This window comes from Babylonia areolata, chromosome 4 (assembly GCF_041734735.1).
Source record: "Babylonia areolata isolate BAREFJ2019XMU chromosome 4, ASM4173473v1, whole genome shotgun sequence".
In the NCBI taxonomy this organism is placed as follows: Eukaryota; Metazoa; Mollusca; class Gastropoda; order Neogastropoda; family Buccinidae; genus Babylonia; species Babylonia areolata.
The window spans coordinates 40,271,367-40,292,250 of NC_134879.1; the positions used below are offsets into that span (position 1 = coordinate 40,271,367).

General features: G+C 42.0%; 2 protein-coding genes across 5 annotated transcripts in view; both read right to left on the minus strand.

Moving 5' to 3' along the window:
- Positions 1–2,160, minus strand: part of LOC143281175 (uncharacterized) — a 126,162-nt gene extending 124,002 nt beyond the window's left edge. Inside the window, exon 1 of the mRNA XM_076586207.1 lies at positions 2,048–2,160. The gene's annotated coding sequence lies outside the window, so the exon portion shown is untranslated. The remainder of the gene's footprint in view (positions 1–2,047) is intronic.
- Positions 2,161–5,690: 3,530 nt separating this feature from the next.
- Positions 5,691–19,901, minus strand: LOC143281176 (uncharacterized). 4 transcript variants are annotated; one of them, XM_076586212.1, is made up of 9 exons: positions 19,797–19,901; positions 17,215–17,660; positions 15,452–15,690; positions 14,596–14,769; positions 13,012–13,164; positions 10,757–10,969; positions 9,547–9,798; positions 8,391–8,575; positions 5,691–7,393 (listed from the first exon to the last, which is right to left on the minus strand). In XM_076586212.1, the coding sequence occupies exons 2-9, from the start codon at positions 17,633–17,635 to the stop codon at positions 7,138–7,140; spliced, it is 1,893 nt and encodes a 630-aa protein (XP_076442327.1). In that variant the 5' UTR covers positions 17,636–17,660; positions 19,797–19,901; the 3' UTR covers positions 5,691–7,137. The 4 variants fall into 4 exon arrangements, with proteins under 4 accessions (XP_076442327.1, XP_076442326.1, XP_076442325.1 ...); XM_076586211.1 differs by lacking the exon at positions 19,797–19,901 and adding an exon at positions 19,663–19,791; XM_076586210.1 differs by lacking the exon at positions 19,797–19,901 and adding an exon at positions 19,541–19,790 and having other exon boundaries at positions 17,215–17,657.
- Positions 19,902–20,884: the final 983 nt, after the last annotated feature.

Below are 20,884 nucleotides of genomic sequence, written 5' to 3' on the forward strand. Positions count from 1 at the left end.
GGTGTGGTGTAGTATGGTATGGTATGGTATGGTATGGTATGGTATGGTATGATATCGTATCGTATCGTATGTTTTTTGTCACATCTGATTTCTCTGGTTCACATTCAGGTTGCTGATCCCAGGGAGAGCGTGTCATTACAGTGCAGCACCACCCTTTGTTGCTGTTTTTCCTTCTGTCTGCAAGCACACTTATTGATGAAGTGGATTTGTCTACAGAATTTTGCCAGGGACAAACCTTTTGTTGCCGTGAGTTATTCCATTTGCACAAAGGGCACACTACACAGTACACGTGGGACCTCGGTTTACTGTCTCATTGACAGGCGCAACAGCTGAGTGGTTAAAGTGCTCAACTTTCAATCTGATAGTCCTGGGTTCAAATCTTGGTAACGGCACCTGGTGGGTAAAGGGTGGAGATTTTTCTGATCATCCAGGTAAAAAAAAAATGCAGACCTGCCAGTGCCTGAACCCCTTTCATATGTATATGCACACAGATCAAATGGGCATGTTAAAGATCCTGCAATCCATGTCAGCGTTTGGTAGGTTATTAAATCAAGAACATATCCTGCATGCACACCCATGAAAATGGAGTATGGCTGCCTACATGGCGGGGTAAGTAAGCAAAACGGTCATACATGTAAAATGTTACATGTCTGTATGAGTGTTTATGTGTGAATGACTGAAACCTGACTGAATGACACAGGAAACAAATGATGAGCACCCAATGGCAACTGTCAGTCAGTTCTGCCTAAGCAGACAGCTTGTTGTGCAAATGTAAAGCGCTTAGAGCTTGGTCTCCGACTGAGGATAAGCATTGTGTTAGTATCCATATCATTCATTCATTCATCAGAATGAGCAGCACCCACACCACCACCCAAGGACTAGTGGAGGGAGAAGTAACAATCCTGATCCGTATATGGAACTCAAACCCATGGGCACTTTCCCCCTAGACAGGTGCATTACCACTTGGCCTCCGCTCCACTTTCAAAGTGTTGAAATCAAATACAGAAAGAAAGAATAATCAATGGTGATTTGGTCTCATTCAACTATGGGGGTGATGTCAGGTGGTATCTGTCTACACAAAATAACTTGATTAGTTCTAGTGTCAGTTGTTTCCAGAATGTTGAAACTAAATACAGAAATAGTAGTAGTATAAGTAGCAATAGTAGCTGTGGCAATATAAATAGTAGTAGTAGTAGTATTGTTTATTGCTGCTTATACTTACAGTTCAGTGACCACACAGGATATATTATCATATTATATTTATTATCAGGACTGTCAAACCATACAAATGCTCACAGCATCAACGCAAAACTGTCACATCTATAAAAAATGAAAATTAGAAAAAATTAAAAACACCAAGACAAACCCACAAAACACAGTTCATCAGTTCATAACACATGAACCTAACCATTTATCTCCGAAATACTGTAAAAACAGAAAAAAAACAATAATTCAAAGTCAAGCAAATAATGCATAAAAAGGTAATAAAGGCAAATAACAACTAGTGCCAATCCCACTTCCAGTGTTTAAAATTTCACTATCTAATCACCAGAGCACAAAACCACATACAGTACATCACAGACAGAAGGGACTGGCTTGGTAATTGTCTAGACCTTGTGGCCTAATAAACGTCCCCTAACTGACATGCTTTGCATTGGTCAGGTTTTGCATACTTATAGGAATCTCTGGTTTCCAATCGGGGTGAGCAGACGCCTGACCTATGAATTGACCAACAGTCAGCATGGTGAGGTCCAAGAGCATAAGTTATATCCACTATCGTGATTGTGTGCAGTTGTTTGTTGTTCACAATTTTTAACCTTACATGAGTATTAGCTGAAAATGTCGCATTTCAACATAAATGGGGCTTCTTTCTGTCAAACTTAAAAGAAAAAAAAATTCAAACCTATTCAATCAAATCAAGAGAGCAGAATCATCTACCGATGTTCATTTCAGGAAAATTGTTGGTTTAAGTGAGACAGTCGACTGATATGTGAGGAATGTGTCACAGAGAATATATCCGACAAAATCCATTCAAATTATTCCCCACCTTGCCTCTTTAGAGGCGTGTGAAACTCCCCGCTCAAACACACAGTGAAGTGAGCAGAAGTCGGATTGTTTACATGGTGCGCGCCGCCATCTTGCATCGCCAGGGACTCCCGGCACTTCCGATATATCGGTAAAAAGATTCATAACTGTTTGGGAATATAAGTTCGTGGGTGGGAGTGGAGATGAAAAAAAAAAGTAATGATCGCCTTTAGATTGCTGTGTAATGTTGAATCGTATTCTGAAACAGTTGTTTTTGGCTGGGTTGGGTCGAACATTTCGGGAAGGCTGCGACCATTTTTGTTCGGGATTGTTGTTCAACAAAAACAAAAACAGATAATAAATAACAGTGAACCTGCTAAGCTGCGCACACCCCCGCCCGTCGCGATAATGCCATAATCTTGGCGACAGCGATGTACTTAACAGATACAGATACAGATAACAAATTATAACTTGAATATATGCCGACAAATATGTGGATGTGTGCGTTCGCGCGCGCGCGAGTGTGAGTATGTGTGTGCGCGTGGGGGGCGGGAGGGGGAGGCACTCGACCTGACGATCGGCCGCCAGGAATGTGAGGGGGGACCTGAACAGACTAAACGAACTGTGAAAAAAGAACTCTTTTTTTTTTTTTTTTTTTTTTTTTTTTAATTGAGGGAACGGAGTGGAATAGGCATGCATATAATGTTGTTGTTTGGTTGGTTTTGGTTGTTTGGGTGTTTTTTTTAGGGGAGGGGGTGTTTTTTGGTTGGTTGGGTTTTTTTTCAACATCCAGTTGTTTCAGTTTCTCAAGGAGGTGTCACTGCGTTTGAACTAATCCATTTACGCTACACCACATCTGCAAGGCAAATGCCTGACCAGCACCATAACCCAATGTGCTTTTTGTCAGGCTTTGAGTGCATACATTATTATATATGATATTTGTGTTCCTATCTGAGCCGGGATTTCTTCTACAGAATTTTACCAGAGGACAACAATCTTGTTGCCATGGGTTCTTTTTCAAGCGCTAACCTAACCATTCTGCCACCTTCCTCTCTTAACATTCAGCCTTCAAGGCAAAGAGAAAAACAAATATTCACACACACACACACACACACACACACACACAAACAAAACACACTCAAAGAGTAGAACTACAGACATGACATTCAGACATACTAAAATACATAAATAAACATGCACATGTACAGAGAGACAGACGGACAGACACATATGAGACAGAGACAGTGGAGAAACGGAGACAGACAGAATTTTTTTAATTTTAAAAAGAGCCCAGGGGGAACTGAAAGAAAGACAAATTGAGCAGGTACAGATGGATGGACAGACAAAACAGAGAAAGAAATTAACATGTTCACCAACCTGCGGAGATAGTATGGATCATGTGTTATTACCTTCAGAGTATGTCATGCATAAGCTATTTGTTTATTCTGGCATATTCCTTTTATTCCCTTATTTGGGCCACTTTAATCAGTCTTGTTTTGTAACCGTAGCCACTGGTGCATTCTGACAAATGTGCGCATGCACTCACACATGCACAGACACAGATACATGAGCAACAGACAGGGAGGAACCAGCAAAGAGAGAGAAACAGCGAGCGAGTTTTTGGGGGGCTTTTGTGTGAGAGAGAGCGAGCTTGGTCTTGCTGTGTCCAGGACCAAGGGATCTTTTGGCCTGCAACATTTGCGGAAAGTTCTCTATATTGATTGGTATTCATGTCTAGTTAGGGGCGGCTGTGTCCAAAACCGTCTTGTGTCCCAAGCCCCTTCTGTCAGATAACTCTGGAAACATGGTCAATGTCCTCTCAAAGGCTTCCATATCCATGTCCTGGGTTTTTGTGTATCCAGATCAATACTCGATCTGTGTCCAAGGCCAGGCATCCCAGGATCATGTCCAAAGATCTTTGCTGTTTCCAAGTCTTTGTCCAAAGTTCTTTGCAACCAGGTCCTCTGTGTGTAAGATCCTCTGCTAGGTCTTGTCTATCAATAATGGTATCTGCTCAAGGACCTCTCTGTCTGAAGCCTGTTTCAAAGGACTCTATATGTCCAGAGTCATCTGTACACCACTCGTTTCCAATCCTGACCATTACTAAGTATTCAAGTCCTTTTGTTTTCAGTCCTCCATGTTCAAATCTCTGTGTCCTGGATTCTCTGTATGCTAAGATTTGTGTGTGATATAAATTGTGCACATTTTCACACTTGGGTTGATGTGAGGGTGTGTGTGGATGCACATAATTCTTGGCATGATAGTTCTAAATCACACCCTCACCCTTTCTCCAAAGCTTGACTGGAAAATCAAACTGAGCATCTAGTCATTCAGATGAAATGATAAACTGAGGTCCCATGAGCAGCACACACTTGGCACACTGAAAAAGAACCCATGGCAACAAAACTGTTGTCCTATGGCAAAATTATGTAAAAGAAATCCACTCTGATAGGTACACAAATATATATGCAATTACTCATGACCTGACAAGCAAGTTGGGTTATGCTGCTGTCAGGCATCTGCCAAGCAGATGTGGTGTAGCGTACATGGATTAGTCTGAATGCTGTGATGCCTCACTGAGAAACGAACTATGCCCAAGAATGACTGTGTCCTAGGTCCCCTTTGTCCCTTGTTATCTGTGTAGAAGTCCCTCCGTGTTCACCGTCTTGTGTATCAGTATCTTTGCCACAGCTTCTGAGTCCAAAGCCCTGATGCCAAGATGGAATGTGTTGTCTGTGTCCCAAATCAATCCACCAACATCCTGTGTGTATGTCTGTGTACAAAGACTGTGTCCAAATCAGTGTACCAAGTCCTCAGTGTCTAAATCTCTATACCTATACCGAGGCTATCTATGTCCAAATCCCTTCACCAAGGCACTCCATGTCTAACTCTATAAACCAAAGCCATCTACATCCCAGTCTCTGTGCCAAGGCCCTTTACATCCAAATCTCTGTATCCTAAGTCCCCAATATCCAGTTTTACTTGTTATTCTTAATTCATTCATTCATTAATTTAATAAATTTTCCATTTCCATTTATTTCAGTATTTATTCATTTCATTTTCCGTCAAGGCCTGCCTAAGCTGGTCAGGCATCTGCTTAGCAGATGTGTAGTGGATATGGATTTGTCCGGATGCAATGATGCCTCCTAGAGTAACTGAACATAACTGAACTGAACTCTGTATCCAAGTGTTTTTTTTTTATTTCTATGTTCAAAGTCTGGTGTGCAGGTCTACCCTGTAAAATACCTGCAGTGTACAGGGCCCACAGTGTCCTTCGTGTTCTGTGAAGGAGAGTGAGGAAGGAGGAGAGGGGATAGAGGGTGGGAGGTTCAGGGTGTGGGAAGCTGTCGATGGCACTGTTGTGATGCTGAATTTCTTGTGACCTTGAAAAGAGACCAAGTATTTATTCCAGACCAGCTAATTGTGCATTAAAGCTGGGAGAAGGTCGATCATGGCTTGACATACCATCTTCCTCAGTATTTTCATTCTTGTACTTCGTTGTTTGACAGAAAAGCTTCCTTGCTCTCCTGCATGCTTGCTTGCTTTCTGATTGTGAGTTTGCTTTGTTGCTGCTTTGCTTCCTTGCGTACTTGGTGGGTTTTTTGACACCAGTCAAACACCACAAACTCAATTTGGATCATGTTCACAAACAAGGGCCATGAGTTATCACATGAATTTTATTTTTTGAAGAGAAAAGACAAGAAGATAAACTTACTGAAGCATGATTCACTATGAGCAGACCCACATATTATACACCAGGAGATGTCAAAAAAGTAATCCCCAGCAGCTGAAAGCACTGTTTTACGCAAATATAAAATTAAAATGAATTATATATACAATCAGAAACACACGTACAGAAATGTGTGCCACTAAAGTGTGACTGCGCACACTTGTACTGGGTCTTTTCATCAAGATATTCTAAAATGTTAGTGTCAAATTTCTAACTTTCTCTATATATTTGGCTGTTCACATAATTTATGTTGATGCACACTTTCAAAATTTGTCCACATTTCTTATGATTCTAAAATGTTAGTGTCAAATTTCTAACTTTCTCTATATATTTGGCTGTTCACATAATTTATGTTGATGCACACTTTCAAAATTTGTCCACATTTCTTATGTGAACAAGAAGTTAAAACATGAAGAAAGAAGAAAAAGAAGGGAGGGAATGGCCTGAGGGCAAGAAAGATTTAGCAAAATGTATGAGCTGTGCGTGTGTGTGTGTGTGTGTGTGTGTGTGTGTACACTGAATGCATGTCAGTGTGCATGTGAGTATGTGCAAGTACTATTATGTTTCTCCATCTCTTACTTCCCAAAAAATAAATATGATTGCCAAAGACAGTTTATTAAGTTTGTTGTATACACCAAGGGAACACCTTTGACCTTAGAGGCCTGTTTATAACTGAGCACCTCAGACCTGAGATATACACTCCTTTACTTCAGTTGATCAGTCGATCAATCACTCCATCAATTAATCCATCAATCAGTTAACAGCCATTTATCAGTCAATTGATTGAGAAAGCAAGAATCTTGCAATCACTTTGCAATATTTTCTTCAACCACTCAATGGATCAATCATCAATATATCACTGGTCAATATGTCAGTCAGATCATAATGAATCAAAACAATTAGTCACTCCACTTGTCTTACTCTGCTATATTTTCTTCAACCGCTCAACGGATCCATAAACAATTAATAATTGGTCAATGTGTGTGTCAGTCAGATAATGAATCAAAACAGTCACTCACTCCACTGGTCAGCCAAATAAACACTTGATCAATCCAAAAAAAATATCATTCAATCAGTTGATCAGTCAGTCGGAGTCAATTAGTCAGTTTTATCACCAAGATTCTCATATCTCAACCATGTTAGGTAAATAGTGATGGATACTTCATATTGAACACCCACTGTAACATACCAGTTACACTGGTGATGCCAGTTTAGTAGTGATATGTCTCCACCTCTATCTCATTTGTTTCCATTGGCCCAAAAAGGCATTCTCCTTGAATTAGTTCTGTCCTCTTTACTTTTTACAAAACTCTCCCAAACATGACGAATCTCTCTGCGTCCCAAACTGCAGAACCCCCACCAACCAACCCCAGACCATCCCCTCAGCAGACCCTGAAGACCAGAATCTCCATGAAGTCGTTGGTGACGTAGAGCAGACCCTGCTCATCCATGGTCACTGCACAGGGGTCTGTCAGCCCATGCCGCTCCGTGATGATGTCGGCGATGCGTGTGCCACGTGCGGAGAGCGCCACAACACAGTGGCGGCCTCGGTCCACGAGGTACACGTAGCCTGCCGGGTCACAGCACACCCCTTCTGCGTTGGACAGCTGCTCCCCCTCCCCTTTGGGGAACACGTATCTGGACACAGCAAGGGGGATTACTGCCTGGGTGTGTTGTCTGTGAGTGATGAATAAACACATGTTTTTTTACATGTCAATTTACATAAACATATACATAGGACAGCTGTTCTCTCTGTGTTTTGAGAAACACATACCTGATCACGGCAACGGGGATTACTGTCTGAATGTGTTCATGTGCAGTGGGTTATTTGTAAGTAATGAATAAACACTTGTCATACCTGGACACAGCGAAGGGAATTAATTACTGCCTGAATGTGTTAGTGTGCAGTGTGTTGTTTGTAAGTAATGAATAGTCACTTGTTTCCTATATATCAATTTACACAAGCATTCATTTGCACAAACATATATATATATATATTAAATAATTAATTAATATATACAGGACAGCTACTCCCCCTCCCCTTTGGAAAACACATACATGGATACAACAAGGGCAATGATCTCTGTGACACTTACATAGTATTTCTTAAACTGATTAAATGCTGGATGTGATTCCTGCTCATGCACAATTCAGTCACAGAAAATAACACTCATACATCAAATACAACTTAATTTGCAGATAAAGGAAGCGACACAATTTCAACACCATAACAGCACTTACTGCAATTTTTCAAATAATGTTAAAAAGTAATAGGATTTTGAACCACTGATTTGACAAATCTATTTTATCGATCCATGTGGCTTTCAATCAGAAATATCTAATTTCACAATGCATGTCATTTTCAATCTCTGATTTGACAAATCTAATCTCATGATGCAAGTGGCTTTGAATCACTAATTTGACACATCTCATTTCATGATGTAAGTGGCCTTGAATAACTGATTTTGAAACATCTCATTTCTTATAGCAAGCAGCTTTGAATCACTGATCTGACACCTATAACTGTTTTTTACCCAGCTGACTGTATATACAAGATATAATGTGACCTCTTCTGTCTTCTAACATTTGAGTTTTCACGGCATGTGGAAAAGACGTTTTTTATCATCATACTGACTTGACTTTGCCTGCATTGTTGAGGCAGACCATCCTGGGGCCATCGGTGACAAACAGGAGGCCATCTCTGCTGGCCGCAGCTAGGAAGTTGGGGCGCCGGAACAATGCATGGCCACTGGCCAAGTCCTTGTCAATGGTCTCGTTGATGAAGCCGTTCAAGCCCACAAAGTCCACACACACTGGGTTCTGTCAGGGCATCAATGTATAATAGTCAGTCGTGTTCGACTATGATCATCAGAACAGCAGAGGAGGCAACTGCTGTCCTGACTATCTGGGCGACAATTTTATTATAATGGAGAGTGTCTTGCCCAAGATACATCCCCATTCTCTCAGCCAAGAAGGTTTTAGGACTGTTGGTGTTGGGAATGGTTCCTAAACGCCAACTAACCCCAAAGGCTGCAGTACTAAAAGCCAGTGCAATTTTGCTTCCTGGTTTGAGAGTCATGGTCCTTGACAAAAGACTAAACTGTATGTGATTTCCAACTGCAATAGAGAAACCATTGTCAATACAGCTCTCACTTTGCTGTTGGCCCAACTGTAAACTTATCTCAATCTGTGATTAAGTTGAGTGATAGACATCATCATTGTCAACACCATCATCATCATCAACATCACTGACATCATTATCATCATCAAGACATCACAATGATCATTAATCATTAATGAGCATAATGAAAGTTCTACTGTCACTAATGCTAAGAGACGACGAATGATAAGGGTGATGAAGATGAAGATGTCTGCTAGGCGATGACAAAAGGGATTATGGTGATGGTGATACTCTGCTTCTATTAGTATTCCTGATGACAATAGAAGATAACAGATATGATACTGATGATGAATTTTTGTTCCTGTGTAACTGACAAAAGATCAGAAAACTGGCATCAATCACCTGATCAACCTTGCATCAGGAACACACACACACCTCCTGCTAACCAGTAAGAGGTAGACTAAAAGAAGCTTGATAAAAGTCGACTTTCATGAGATAAAAAACAAAGTGATGTATCGAGCCACAGGCTCTTCTTCAGGCAAAATGCTTAGTAAAGGTCGACTTACATGAGATAAAAGAAACAATGTATCAAGCCACAGGCTCTAATTCAGGCAAAACAAAAAACCCAGCCTTCTCACCCCATTCCCAAACACACACCCCCACCCCTCACCTGACAACTAGCCACCAGTGTGGACTCTCCATAGGCGGCGATGCCGGAGTACTTCTTTCCGGTGGGGATGGTGCGTTTCAGCTCCAGTCGGTCGGGCAGCACTGCAATCAGGTAGACACACATGTCTCCCACCACAGCCACGTAGGTCTCTGACAGCATGCACAGGCAGCCAGGCTGCGTGTCCAGCTGAACACGCCCCAACAGACCTCGCACCTTGTGGGAGCTGCCTTGAAGTCTTGGGGCACGGAATGCCTGGGGGGTACATCACATTACAGTACGGTACATCACAGTATGGTACATCAAATCACAGTATGATGACATACAGTGCAATACGTATGTACGTATGATAGTCAGTCGTGTCCGACTATGACTACCAGAACAGCAGATGATATGTTTTATACTATCAGGCATCTGCGCAGTCATTTTGATAATAACGGCAACATTCCCTGAAGTTCTTGTTCTCTGCTCTGCTTTTCCATTACATAAATGAGCCATGGAATGGTGGATTAAAATCAGCCCAATGAAAATGTCCCAACTATCTTGGCTAGAGTTTGATTATAGTGAAGAGTGTCTTGCTCAAGTTACATCCCCACCCCCTCGGCCAAGAGGCTAAAACTAGGTTAGTCAATGTGGGGATGGTTCCCAAAGGCCAGCTAGTCCCCAAGGCTGCAGCACTAAGAGCCAGTGCAATTTTGCCTACTAGTTCGTATAATACTATACAAAACACAACACAGTAAAGTGTAATAAAGTGCAATGAAAAAAAATAACAATATGCTACAGGACATATGATGCTGTGTGGTACAGTATACAGTATAGTACAGTACACTATATCACAGCACAGCACAGCACAATACAGTACAATACAGACAGTACACTACATTACATTACTGTACAGCGCAGTGCAGTGCAGTGCAATAAATGTTGTGCAATAAAGTATAATAAAGAACTGTTCAGAACAGTATATTACAATCAAAACAGTATGTGATAATACATTAAAGCACAGTACAAAGCCATACAAAGTGATTCAACGCAAGAAAGCATTCAACAGCACAACTCAATACAATATGATACAATTCAACACAAATAATCAATACATAAATAGATATAGAAATAAATGAATAACTAAATAAACAGATAAATAAATGAATAGATAAATAAATGAATAGACAAAATAAAATTAAATAAATAAACATATGACAAAAAATCTCACCTGCACCATCTTCTCCCCGTACACAGTCATGACGAGGGTGCCCCCCTTGGTGACAGTGATGTCATACACCTGGATGCCCTGCCCATCCCTGCACAACTCTCGCGGCACGATCTTCTCCACCAGCTGGGGAGGCGTCGACCCAGGCACTCTGGCCTCCGCACCTGAGCTGGACAGTCCGTCACTGACGTCACGTGGGGTGCTGGTGGTGGGGGGCTGGTGGGGGTAGCAAAGAACAGTTTCAGTTTCAGTTTCTCAAGGAGGCGTCTTTACGTTTGGACAAATCAATATACACAACACATCTGCTAGGCAGATGCCTGACCAGCAGCATAACCCAACATACTTAGTCAGGCCTTGAGTGCAAGCATATGAATTATATTTTTGTACCTATCAGAGTGGATTTCTTCTATTGAATTTTGCCGGAGGACAACGCTCTCCTTGCCATGGGTTCTTTTTCAGTGCGCCAAGTGCGTGCTGCACACGGGACCTCGGTTAATCGTCTCATCCAAATGACTAGACACTCAGTTTGATTTCCAGTCAAACTTGGGAGAAAGGTTGATAGTTGGATTCAAACCCACACCCTCACGGACTCTCTGTATTGGCAGATGAGCATCGTAACCATTCTGCCACCTTCTTCCTCAAAAAAAAAAAAGAACAAAGGTTACAGGTCCCATAGGCTTTAACCACCATCAGGGAAGTGAACTCAAATCCACACTGTCTAGGACTCGGCATAGAAAAGAGGGGCCCAGTCCTCTCCTTCCACCATTTTAACCTTCCCCAGCTGAAGTCAGGTACCCGTTCACACCTGGGTGGAGGGAGGAAAATTGGAATAAAGTGCCTTTCCCCAAATGCTGAAACGGCACCTCAAACCCTGATAACCAGTGAACACTAGATCAGAAGTCCTATAATTATAATGATTTAACTGATAAAATGCCTTTCCATGTAAAACATGCTCAACTGCACCTTACAATGTAAATACTGAAGTTTAAACTATGCATTTAAACAATAAAATGAAAAAATAAATCACGCATAACCCTCTTACAGTCAATGCCTGATTCTGACATGGTGCTCTTGTACTTGATGGCAGAGGTGTGAGGTGTGTGTGTGTGATAACAGAGACAGGGACTAAATCATGCTGCTAACTGTCCAGTCGACCCGTGAGAGAAACTAAAATGTGAATTAAAATAAAATTAAAAAACATTTCGCATATCTCATTCAGTCCAGTAAAATTCAAATCAAGTTGAAATAAATATATCCTTCAGATACAATAAGATACGATAAGAGTAACTTTATCAACTCAATAAGAGAGATAAAATCAGGTTTGGCAAGAACAAATGTAGACAACTACTTCACACAAAAACTTTACACATGACTCAATCAGATTTTTTTTTAATGGCAATAAACACATAAGACATTCATCTAAGATATTCCATACATTCACTTTAAAACATTGTAACTGAGGATCATCATAAATATGTTAAAATTCAGCAACGTTAACGCTGCACATGTCATATTGCAGTCATTCTGCACATTGTCACATTTTTAGCTTCATGTTATTGAAAATAGCTATTTAGGAAAGTAACCTGTTATGCAAGCACTTTCACACACACACACACACACACACACACACAGGAAACTATTTCATTCAGCAGATGGAAACTCTAAAACTAGAGTGCACATACTCACACACAAGAGCAAGCCAGAGCTCAGATGTACACACACCCACATGTTCTATTTCTTTCTTTCACTATCTCTCTCGCTTTCTGTCATGTTGTCTGCAGTCACATAATCATCATCATCATCATCATAACCATAATAACAGACAGTACTTATATGGCACAAACTCCCTATACAATGGGCTCTAAGTGCCTCACATGAAGCTATATTTTCCTACATAAAAATATAAAACTAAAACATATGTGAAATTAAATACTACCACTGCAACAACAACTACTACAATAATAATAATAACAATGATCATAAATAAAAGGACATTTGGTATGTTCAATGTACTGATATAAAAGCCCTGGGCATTTACAATGAAAAATACAATGATGTTTGCATAATAAAAACACGTAAATACACCTGCACGCACAAATCCTCCTGCTCCAACTCCAGCTCATAAACACAAACACACTCCACTCAAGATGTTGACACACACACGAGCGCGTGCAAGCACATCTTGGCCGCTACTACTACAACAACTACACGTACACCCACACACACAGAGGGCCCCGACAACAGCACACACTCATCACCTGGTGGCCAGTGGGGGGCTGAATGGGGGCAGCAGGTCTTGGGGAGGAGTCATCTCCCTTCACCACTCGCACTGACCCGAACGAGGCCAGAGCCTCTGTCACCTTGTACACCGACATGGCATCATACTCCAGGACAATGCGTGACGGGTTCTCCTGCAATTGTGGCATTGTGTTGTGTTGTATATGACAAACAACACAATGACAAACAGTACCACAACAGCAAACAGTACCACAATGCAATGACCAAGAGCAATACAACCACAATGACAAACAGTAACAGAACACAATGACAAACAGTAACACAACAGAACGATGAACAGTAACCCAACATGACAAAGAGTAAAAACAATGACAAACAGTACCACACCACAATGACAAATAGTACAACAGCACAATGACAAACAGCAACACAACCAAAATGTCAAAGAGTAACAGAACACAATGACAAAGAGCAATACAACACAATGACAAAGAATAACACATGACAAAAAGTAATACACTACAACCACAATGACAATGATTAATGCAACACAACAACTGAGTAACACGGTGACGAACAGTAACCCAACATGACAAACAGTAACACACCACAACAACAAACAGCAACGCAACCACAATGGCAAAGAGTAACACAATGACAAACAGTGCCACTTCAAAACAACAAACAGTAACACAACACAATGACAAACAGTAACACAACCAATGACAAACAGTAACCCAACATGACAAACAGTACCTCACCACAATGACAAAGAGTACCACACCACAATGACAAAGAGTAACATAACACAACAACAAACAGTACAACCACAAACAGCACCACAACATGACCACAACAACACAACCATGACAAACAGTACCACAACACAACCACAACAACAAACAGTAACACACCATGATGACAAACAGTAGCACAACAACAATGACAAACAGTAACACAACACAACGACAAACAGTAACACACCATGATGACAAACAGTAGCACAACAACGACAAACAATAGCACAACACAACAACAAACGGTAACACAACAACGACAAACAGTAGCACAACACAACGACAAACAGTAATACACCATAATGACAAACAGTAGCACAACAACAATGATAAACAGTAGCACAACACAACAACAAACAGTAACACAACAACAACGACAAACAGTAGCACAACACAACAAACAGTAGCACAACGACAAACAGTAACACACCATAATGACAAACAGTAACACAACAACAATGACAAACAATAACACAACAACAATGACAAACAGTAGCACAACAATGACAAACCGTAACACACCATGATGACAAACAGTAGCACAACAATGACAAACAGTAGCACAACAATGACAAACAGTAACACAACAACAATGACAAACAGTAACACAACAACAATGACAAACAGTAACACAACACAACAACAATAACAAACAGTAACACAACAACAATGACAAACAGCAGCACAACAACAATGACAAACAGCAGCACAACAACAATGACAAACAGCAGCACAACAACAATGACAAACAGTAACACAATGACGACGACAAACTGAACCACACCACAGGTACAGAACATCCCCCACCTGTCGAGGCCTGAACTGCACCTCCTCCAGCTGCACCTTCACTGACTCGAGGAGTTCAGAGGCCGTGTCATCGTCCTCAGGCAGCGTGGCCACAGAACGCAGCAGGTCCTCACAGGTGCGCAGTGACTGCAGGTGATCCTTGCAGCTCTGGACACGCTGCCGCAGCTTCTCTACCTGTTGGAAGTGTTATGTTATTGAGGTCAGCGTTGCGCAATGTGACAGTACACAAACATGTGCAACCGTGCAATCAATGGTAAATGCGTACATTTTTGCATGCATGGCTGGATTGCATGGTATTTGTTTATTTATAGTCTGTTCATCTAAGATGATGGTATTAGACTGAAAATAAATTATATCATTATCATTATGTCTGTCATCATATTCTTTTTATCATTCCTTAGAAATCATCATTTATGAAAATTAATGCCAGAGAAAAAATTTTTCAACTGAAAAGGGAGCAGTTGAGGTGGAGGGTGAGGGGAGGGGGGGACGGGAGAGGGGACTGAGGAAGGAAGAGAAAGAGAGAGAGAGGAGAGAACAGAATGTGGAAAAGATGAGTACAAAATATAAAATGGAGAGGGGATGGAATATGGTTCAGCCATACCCCTTAGGTATACAACAAACCAGCATATACAAAACATGCATGCACACACACACACACACACAACACACACACACACACACACACACACCACACACACAATATACACACACTTACGCGAAAACGCACACACAAACATGGGCACCCCCACTCCCACCCACACAAACACCAACTCCCCCCACACACACATATACACCTCCACACACACATCACACACACAAACACACCCAAACACAGTCTCACACACACACACACCTCATCATTAAAACATGACGACAAATCCTCCAGAAGACCCGTCTTGCGCATGGTAAGGATCTCCTGCAGTTTGGTCACAGCATCGCTCATGGATCGCTCCTGGTCATCCCTCTGGCGACTCAGCTGGGTCAGGCTGCCCATGACTCCCGCCTCCTCCGTCTTCACGCTCGACTTGAGCTCCTTCAGCTTGCTCAGGACTTTCTCCACCCCAGGGTGACTCACCACGTCCGGCACCTCCACTGCAACAGCACCCCATCTCATGGTGATTCACTCTGTGCACGTCCCACTGACAGTCGCAATAGCCGAGTGGTCAAAGCGTTGGACTTAAGCTGCTTCCCTGATGCCCCATTTCTTTTACCTGTCTGCAGCCGTGCAGGTGTATGTGTATGACTACCTGTTATCAAAGTGGATTTTCCAACAGAATTTACCAGGGAAAGCTGTGTTGTTGCTGTTGGATCATTTACAGTCACTAAGTGCATGCTGCACTCTCGGTAACACGCTTGGTGGGTAAAGGGTGGAGATTTTTCCGATCTCCCAGGTCAACATATGTGCAGACCTGCTAGCGCCTCAACCCCCTTCGTGTGTACACGCACACAGAAGATCATATACGCACGTTAAAGATCCTGTAATCCATGTCAGCGTTCGGTGGTTACGGAAACAAGTACATACCCAGCATGCCCACCCCTGAAAACGGAGTATGGATGCCTACATGGCAGGGTAAATAGACAAAATGGTCATACATATAAAATGCTACATGTCTGTATGAGTATACGTTTGGGTGGGTGAAACCTGACTGAATGACACAGGAAATATATTATAAGTGCCCAAATGGCAGCTGTGAGTTGGCTCTTCCCAGGTAGGCAGCCTGTTGTGCAAATGATTCTGTGTTTGTAAAGCACTTAGAGCTTGGTCTCCAACTGAGAATAGGCTCTACTGCTACATGTAAGTATCTTTTTCATCAGCATCATCATCATTCACCTTTTCCCCATTTAATCTTTGTCTTTGATCCTACTTCATTTTATTTTTTCATTTTTGTTTTTGTTTACAATTTCAATTTATCAATTCATTAACCTAATTACTGATCTATCTAATCACTACTTTTGTATCTGTATAGTAGTTTGCTGCACAGGACAGGAATGTCAGACCCCTGCTGGAGTCTGCACTAGTTGGGTCACGGTTAAATATGTGTAATTAAATTTGTGTTTATAGCCCAGACAACTATGTAGGCAGTCACAAAAGTTATAAAGAATAATCTGGGCTTTAAGTTCTGATACCAAACAAGATGCAATATGTATACAATCTGGACTTGCTGTTCTGGACACGACAGAGGTCTACGAGTACAATACATGTGTTTAAATGCAAGCATATTCATACAATACAACACATAAATAAATTATCATCACATCTGTTACAAACAAATCAAAATTGAAATCAAAACATTTTGTGTTGGTACACAACAGAAGATGATACAGAGAAAAGAAATCCATAGAAACACAGAATAGGACAACAGACTTTATGACAGGCAGATAGGTAGAGAGACTAAATGACCAGCCAACTATCTACTATACAAATATGTGCAAACTGACAGAGAGAGAGAATTATGGTACAGACAGAAAGACAAGAAAAACAGAAAGACAAGGTAAACAAACACATATGGTAGACAGATAGGACAAACAGACAAGACAGGCAAACAAGACAGACAGGACAAATAGACAGATAAGACAGGCAGACAAACAGACTGACAAGTTAAAACTGAAAAGTACCAGAATCCACACGTGTGTTTCTGTCCCTCCCAGCAGGAGATGATGAAGAGGAGCCACGATTATCCGCCGCCAAAGGATGGCGCTGTCCCCCACTCCCAGGTGGCGCTGCTGCTTGAGGTGACCCCGCAGCGATGGCCTCCAGCATGCCCTTCAGCACAAAGTTGGAGGGGAACTGGCTGGCCCAGGCGCCGGTGTTTTTGCTGGGGTCAGGCACAAAAATCTTCTTGGAGCAGATGGGGCAGGCGAAGGACGTGTGGCGCCCTCCCGCCATCTGCTCATCGATGTGCATCTGCAGGCACGCCTTGCAGAAGTTGTGCATGCACGGCAGGGCCTTGGGGTCCTTGAAGGGCTGGGAGCAGCGGGGGCATGAGAGGAACTCGTTCTGCAGTTTTTGGGTCGTGTGCGATGCTGCTGCTGCCATCCTGACTTAGCTTTGTGGGGACCTTCTGCAAAATGTGCAGAACAGTGAGTAATTAACAATAATTAGTATTTATATAGCGCTAAATCTTGTGCAGAGACAAATCAAAGAGCTTTCACACCAATCAGTCACATGCATGCATAACTCTAAACTGAAAAGAAAAGAAAAAAACACAGAAGGGGCAGGGGCGGGAGGCTATCTTGGGAAAAGGTGGGCACAAGGCACAATGAGCTTCCAAAACATATTATACTATCAACACAAATCAACACACATCCAGATATGCAGAGTGTGCTTCATTTTTGTGTCACTTTTTAATAAATATGTTACAAATACATATAAACTATGTACATGAATTTGTTAACAAATATGTATTACTATTAGATGCATTTCAAAGAAGAATGTCGGAGTTTTCAGTCATTTTTCTTTGTAATCAAACCCAGATAATTATTTTTTATATAGTTTTGTGGTGTTGCACTGCAGTTCATTGTCATGGATTGTAGTGAAGTGTATGTAGTAGATTAATCACAAAATTCTGCCAAAGACAACCAACACTCTTGTCATCTTTGGTTCTTTTATTTAATTTACCTATTTTTTGTATGCACCAAGAATATGTTGCACAAGGGGTGGTTTATTGTCTTGTCTATAGGACTAGCACCCAGACCACTCAGTGCAGCAGGAGTCTAGTGCTAGAATGCCTGACCAAGTGTCCATGAATTCCATACAGACCAAGGTTTTTACTGCCCCCCCTCCAGTGCACCTTGAGTGATTGTCCCAGTGCTGGTCAACAATAAACTATGGTTCCACATGCAACATGCACTAAATAGTGCATGTAAAAGATCCAACAGCAACAAGACAGTTTTCCATGGTAAATTTTGTTGGAAAATCCATTTTGATAACGAAAGTCACACACACACACACACACACACACACACACACACACACACACACACACACCTGCAGACAGGTAAAAGAAATATATGGGGCATCGGGGAGAGGAGCCCAAATTCCATGAGGAGAAATCCTCTGTGACTGAAATGTAATACAATGTACAGCTCAAAGTCTATATATATAATTAAAAAAAATGAAGTGATCAGAGCAAACATTCTGCATGTGCTTGAATTGAACAACAGAATCTAGACAAAGTCTCTCTTCCCTGGTTGATATATTGTACACAAAGCCACTTGTCTCCTTATCTGTTTTGTTTACCCATTTTGTATTACTCGTGTGGTTTTATCCACGAAGAAATGAGGACATGCAAATATGTGTACACGTTTTCGTGAAGGCTGAAAAAGAATGGGCTGTACTGTGAGAGGGCTGTGTAAAGATAAAAGCAACCGCCGGTTCACAACAATTCTTCTTCTTTTTCCTTCTTCTTTCCGTTGCACGACCAACATCGACTTGCCGATTCTCTACCTGTCAAAATTTATGTGTTTACAAATAACACTTTATGCTTTTACTGATCTGAATGACCCTTCAGAAAATGTTGTGAAAAAATGGAAAAAATAAATAAACAAATAAATGAAAATGTCGATGACCAGGTTGGATAATCCGGGCAATGCGTATTGCTTGTCAGCAAATCGATCAGTTGATTCGATCAAGACGCCGTAAATGTAACCACTGCCACGGTAAAGGAAAAAGAGTAGAGGGAACTTCCACAGACACTAGATTAACGTTTTCACACGGATATCGACTCTATTGGTGCACCGAAGATCCGTGCTACTTTTCTGGGAATGTACACGCCCTTTCGACGATGATATTAAATAAAAGTCCATGCAGATATATCATTCACAATAACATGATCTAATGCACAAAACAACAACAAAAACAAACTACAGCTGTCTCAGTCTACCCAATCCTGACTGAAACGTTCTGTCACTGTCGGTTATCAGTCTTTCACTTGTGACTCACATTTCTTTTTGCTGAGTTGTCCACTCAAATTTACTGCAGGTGTCACCGCACAAAACCCGGAAAGGACAATCACATTTCTTTTGCATCGACGGAACAAATTTCCAGGTATTATTCTCCCTCACCTATCAGATTTTCACGTGATGTTTAACAGTGATGAGAAGCGTCGCCAACTTATGCAAATTCTTTACCGTTCCAAACTTAATGCATTGTTACACATGTGTCACAAAACGTTTTTTATCTTTTCATTTCCCCCTACCTCTATCCCGTCGTCTGCCAAGCGATGTTTGGCTAAAGGTCAAGGTGATATAAAGCTCTCCTCCAATGACAGGAATTCGCACAAGGCGGTGTCGCACTTGTCACACGCTCGGCTTTTTTTTTCTTTTCTTTTTTCCCCCCAGTTATTGGCACATGCAGTCTTTAATTTCTTTTTCTGTTCCTGCCAGTGTGAGTATTTTCATGACGAATCATACGTCTTTGCACTTGAAGTGATTTTCTTTTTAAGGGGATTGGGTGAGAATCGACTCGGAATGGGGGAGACTGGGGACGGATGGTTAAAGACAAGATGCAACTGAACCTGCGCATTTGTGTGTCACAGTGTATGTGTGTGTGTGTGTGTGTGCGCGCGCGCGCGCGCGCCAGTCAGTGTGTCGCCGCGGCCGCACGGCGCGCGCGCGCGTGTGTGTGTGCCGTCAGTGTGTGTGTGTGTGCGTGTGCGTGTGTGTGTGTGTGAGTGCCAGTGTGTGTGTGTGTGTGTGTGTGTGTGTGTGTGTGAGCGCGCTGGCGTGATGTACATTTGGTGCGTGATATGCCGGCGTGCGTGTGTGTATGTTAGTGTGTGTGGCCGTGCATGTATCCACCCATGACAAAACTTGAGTATTTATGGGTTTACTGAGTTTCAGTTTAGTTCAGTCAACTGTGGCGTCAAAGAGTATACATTATATTCTAAGTTATCCTTATTCAATTCGCAGATGTCTGTCTTGTGAACCCATGTCTTTGTTCTGTTGTGGGCGTGTGTGTGTGCTAGTGCTTAGTGGGCTGTTGCACCGGCGTGCCAGTGCGCGCGCGGCGTGTGTCGGGCACGGTGTGTCAGTGTATGGTGTGCATGCCATTGGGCGCACGCGTGCGTGTCTGCGTGTATCTGTGTGTGTGTCTATGTGTGTGTCAGTGTGTGTGTGTAGAGTCTGTGCTCCCACTCCTAATGATACCGGGGACTTGAGCGCCAGTGCTCCACTGCTTTTGGCTGGCTCATGAAAGGTCTGGGCTAAGGGAGACCACCACGATCAACCCTGCGTTTGAGACGAAAGCTATGGTTGCATCCCTTACACCGGTGGCCGTGTTAGAAAG